Source organism: Plasmodium brasilianum (assembly GCF_023973825.1).
Source record: "Plasmodium brasilianum strain Bolivian I chromosome Unknown PB_00_07, whole genome shotgun sequence".
In the NCBI taxonomy this organism is placed as follows: domain Eukaryota; phylum Apicomplexa; class Aconoidasida; order Haemosporida; family Plasmodiidae; genus Plasmodium; species Plasmodium brasilianum.
The window spans coordinates 78260-81974 of NW_027122940.1; the positions used below are offsets into that span (position 1 = coordinate 78260).

The 3715-nt window shown below is 23.0% G+C and overlaps 1 protein-coding gene across 1 annotated transcript; it reads right to left on the minus strand.

Moving 5' to 3' along the window:
- Positions 1-705: 705 nt before the first annotated feature.
- On the minus strand, positions 706-3308 carry MKS88_000219 (uncharacterized protein; the record flags this gene model as incomplete). The annotated part of the gene is made up of 3 exons (XM_067219352.1): positions 706-1844; positions 2110-3160; positions 3288-3308. 3 exons carry the CDS (start codon positions 3306-3308, stop codon positions 706-708), a joined length of 2211 nt encoding a protein of 736 aa, XP_067070324.1.
- Between the last annotated feature and the right edge of the window lie 407 nt (positions 3309-3715).

Below are 3715 nucleotides of genomic sequence, written 5' to 3' on the forward strand. Positions count from 1 at the left end.
AATGAGAACTATTAATATGAGAACTTTTATTAGGGCATAGAGATTAACATTTTTTTATGGAATATATTATTTACTTTTTTATAAGATGAAATATATGTGGCATATAATTAACTTTTCTTATATTTTAACATCATTTTTCTTTAATGAAGAGATTTACTATATCAATTAACACATTAATTTCCAAATAATGCGAATACTTATAGGTTACAGAATAATTATCTTTTCAAAAGTGAAGAATATTGTATAGTTTTTTTTAATAGAATAAAATATAATTATATAAATTTATGTAATAATATTATATTAATTCAAAAATTGTGTTAAAATTTATTTATTTTGCTCTTTTTTATTATTCAAATTATTATTTTTTTCAATGTTTAATATTTTGGAAAATGCAAATATCAATTTTTATTTTTTTTTAATATATATAATATAATCTTACTAATTTTATTGAATACAGCATTAATATAATGTTATAATGAATATTTTTTCAGAAAGAAAAAAAATTCTATATAATAATAATATATTTTAAGTGTCTGAGTTTCAAACTTCAAATTTCATGCCGCTTTTTTTCTTCTTTACTACATATTACTTTACATTCTACTTCTTTATTTTTTAGAGGTATTACAAAATTCAAATAACTTTTTTTTTTAACGGAATTTTTTTTTAAATATGATCTAAATATATATTATATGTATACCTATGAATTTATGAAGTGTGTCTTTGTGCTATATCATGGGATTTTTTTATTGTTCCATCATTAACTATAGAATTTGCATATATGTCATTTTCTCTTGTCCAATCTTCTATCTCATTCCTGAAATTTTCATTCCCTATATGTGCATGTAATTCCTTATTTCTTTTATTTTCTATATCATTGTTATTATATTCAATTATATTTTCTGTAATTTCTTGTTTGTTATCTGAATATACTTCTGCCTTCCATTCGTTTATTGAACTATCGAAGTATGATTCCCTATTATTAAAATTCACCTCTTTTGTACATTCTTCTAATATCGACATAAGCACAAGGATACACAGCTTTGTCAATAATTTTTTTTTTATATATTTATATAATTCTTTATAATTTTCTTTGTTCTGCAATTCTTCTATATTTATTAATGATATATAATTTATGGTTTCTTCACTTACACATTCTTCTGATATACTCTGCAACTTCTCTGTTAATACCTTAAGCCATTCCTGTTCCAAATATTGTTCTATAATATTACAGTTTTTTGATATCCATTGTTTCCATAGATCTTTCTCTATTTCTAAGAATGGAATTTTTCGATTTTCATTAGAAGATTTCTTTTTTAATTTATCAATTTCTTGTATATAAGCGAGTTCTTTTTTCCATTCGTTTTTCAAATTATTATACCAGTCTTCTTTTTTCAATTTTGCAAAAAGATATCTATGTGTTTCTACCCATTTATTCCATAGAATATTTTGTTTTTCAATATCATTGCTACTTTTAATATTTTCTGTTATTAGATCATTATATGTTAAATTAGGATAGGTTCTATAATCCTTTTTTTTGAACTCATCTAAACAAATTTTTAAGAATTCTTCTTTCTTGTTTTCCCAATCTTCATTTCTGCATTCTTCAAGTACTTGCATATGTACTTCTATTATGGTTTTGGATCTGTCTTTTTGTTGCTTTGACGAATTTACATTTTTTGTAAGTTCATTTATTTTAATTTTTTTTATGATTTCTTCATCATCATATATAGGGTTTTCAAAATGATCATCTGTAAAATGTTTACTATTATTGTTAGAAAATGAAGGTATTAGTAATCTAAGAAATTTCACTTGTCTTCTTAGATTCTTGTTTTTTTTTAAAATTCCTATTAAAACGTACTTTAATATAAAAAATAATTGTTTATATAATAAATTATTACAGTAATAAAATGTTTATATTATTTTTAATATTTATTTTCTATTTTACTTTAATAAAAAAGGAAAATACAACAACGCATAGAATGCTTATTAGAGAAGGAGATATGTATGAGATAATTGTATGTTCTTCTGAATCTGTAATTGTATTTTAAATATATATTTTACAGATTGTAATTATTTGAAAAATAGAAGAATATGGAGAATTATAAATACCTAGAATTTTAAAGGGTCCACTATATTCAACAGGAACTGAGGAAGAAACTGATGCTTCAGCAGTTAAGGGAGAATTTTCAGGGGAATGAGGTGCTAGTGATACATAAGAATCTTTATTTTGTAATATAATTGAAGTTGATTGTAATAGACCTTCATTTTCTGGTTGTAGTAATGTTATTGAATTTGAATCTAGGCCAGTGGATACATCTTGAATACGTGTAACTTTTTTTGCTGTACTTAGAGGTTCAGTTGATAATTGTAAATTAGTTTGAGATTGTGGTTCCTGTCGAATCTCCTGATCATGCGTAGTATATTTTTCAGTTTGTATTTGATCCTCTTGTGAACTTTTCACAATTTCTTGCGTAGAAACCTTACCAGTAGATGGTATATTAAATGTATTTTGAGTTTCTGCTTGTACATCTTTTTTCTCTTCTTTATGTGCTGACGGTAACTGTGAATCTACACGCTTAATTTTGCATTCAGAGAGTGTTTTAAATATACTAGATCCTAGTATGTTGCATTGTCTTGATGGAAAGTGAGATGGTTGATTATTACATTTACTTATAATGGTATCTTTCTTACTATTAAAATACGACTTTCTACCATTAATCCATGTATTATATTCATTAATTTTACTAGCACATACTTCATTGCAATCTTTTATATTTATACGTTCATTTTTATAGCAAGGTATTCCTCTTATTCTTGATTCTTTTTCTTCGCAGAAATCTTCTACTTCATATTTTAAATTTAAAAGTGCTAAATCTTTTTCATCAACAATCACAAGACATCCTCCATGTTTATCTAGCTTTGAATAGTAAGATTTTGCCCAACTATATAATATTTTTTCCCACATTACTTTATCTTGATATGGTGGTGGATTCTTATGTTGAATTAGGTACTTAGCTAAACCTTTGCATCCTTCCCTAAATTTTTCTTTTTTTGTCTCTTTTTTTAAGGAATTAGTTATATCATTTAGATATTTTGTTGTATTCTTAAAAGTGTCAATGCTAAAGAATCTGAAATAAGAATAGCCACTAACACTTAAATGCTAAATTCAAGAGGATTATTAAAAATTATTTAAGTATTAATTTTATACTAGTTGTATTATCACTTTTTTTAAAATATATAAATTATTTATACATAAATATAATAATACAAAAAATAAGAAATATTACCGAAGTTATACAATTTTCCATTATGATTCTATATTAGCATTTTAGTTCAATGTAAAAAACAATCTGAAATAGAACTATGAATTTATACCATATATCATTAATGAAATTCTAAATTAATATATCTTATTAAAAAAAAATTATAAAATTATAAACTACATAAAAAGGTTTGTGTGAACTATAACATAATTGAATAAAATACTATATACATTACATACATCTTATATTTTTTTAACTTAAATAAATATATCAAAACCGGGGATATATGCTAATCATAATGATATTAAATAGAGCTTAATTATATATTTGTATATAAAATTTTTATAATATTTATAAAGAAAAAGACAAATAACTAACAATATACCGTTATATATATATATATATGTTATATCAGAAAGTAATATTAAAGTCAATTCGTAAATATATCGTTA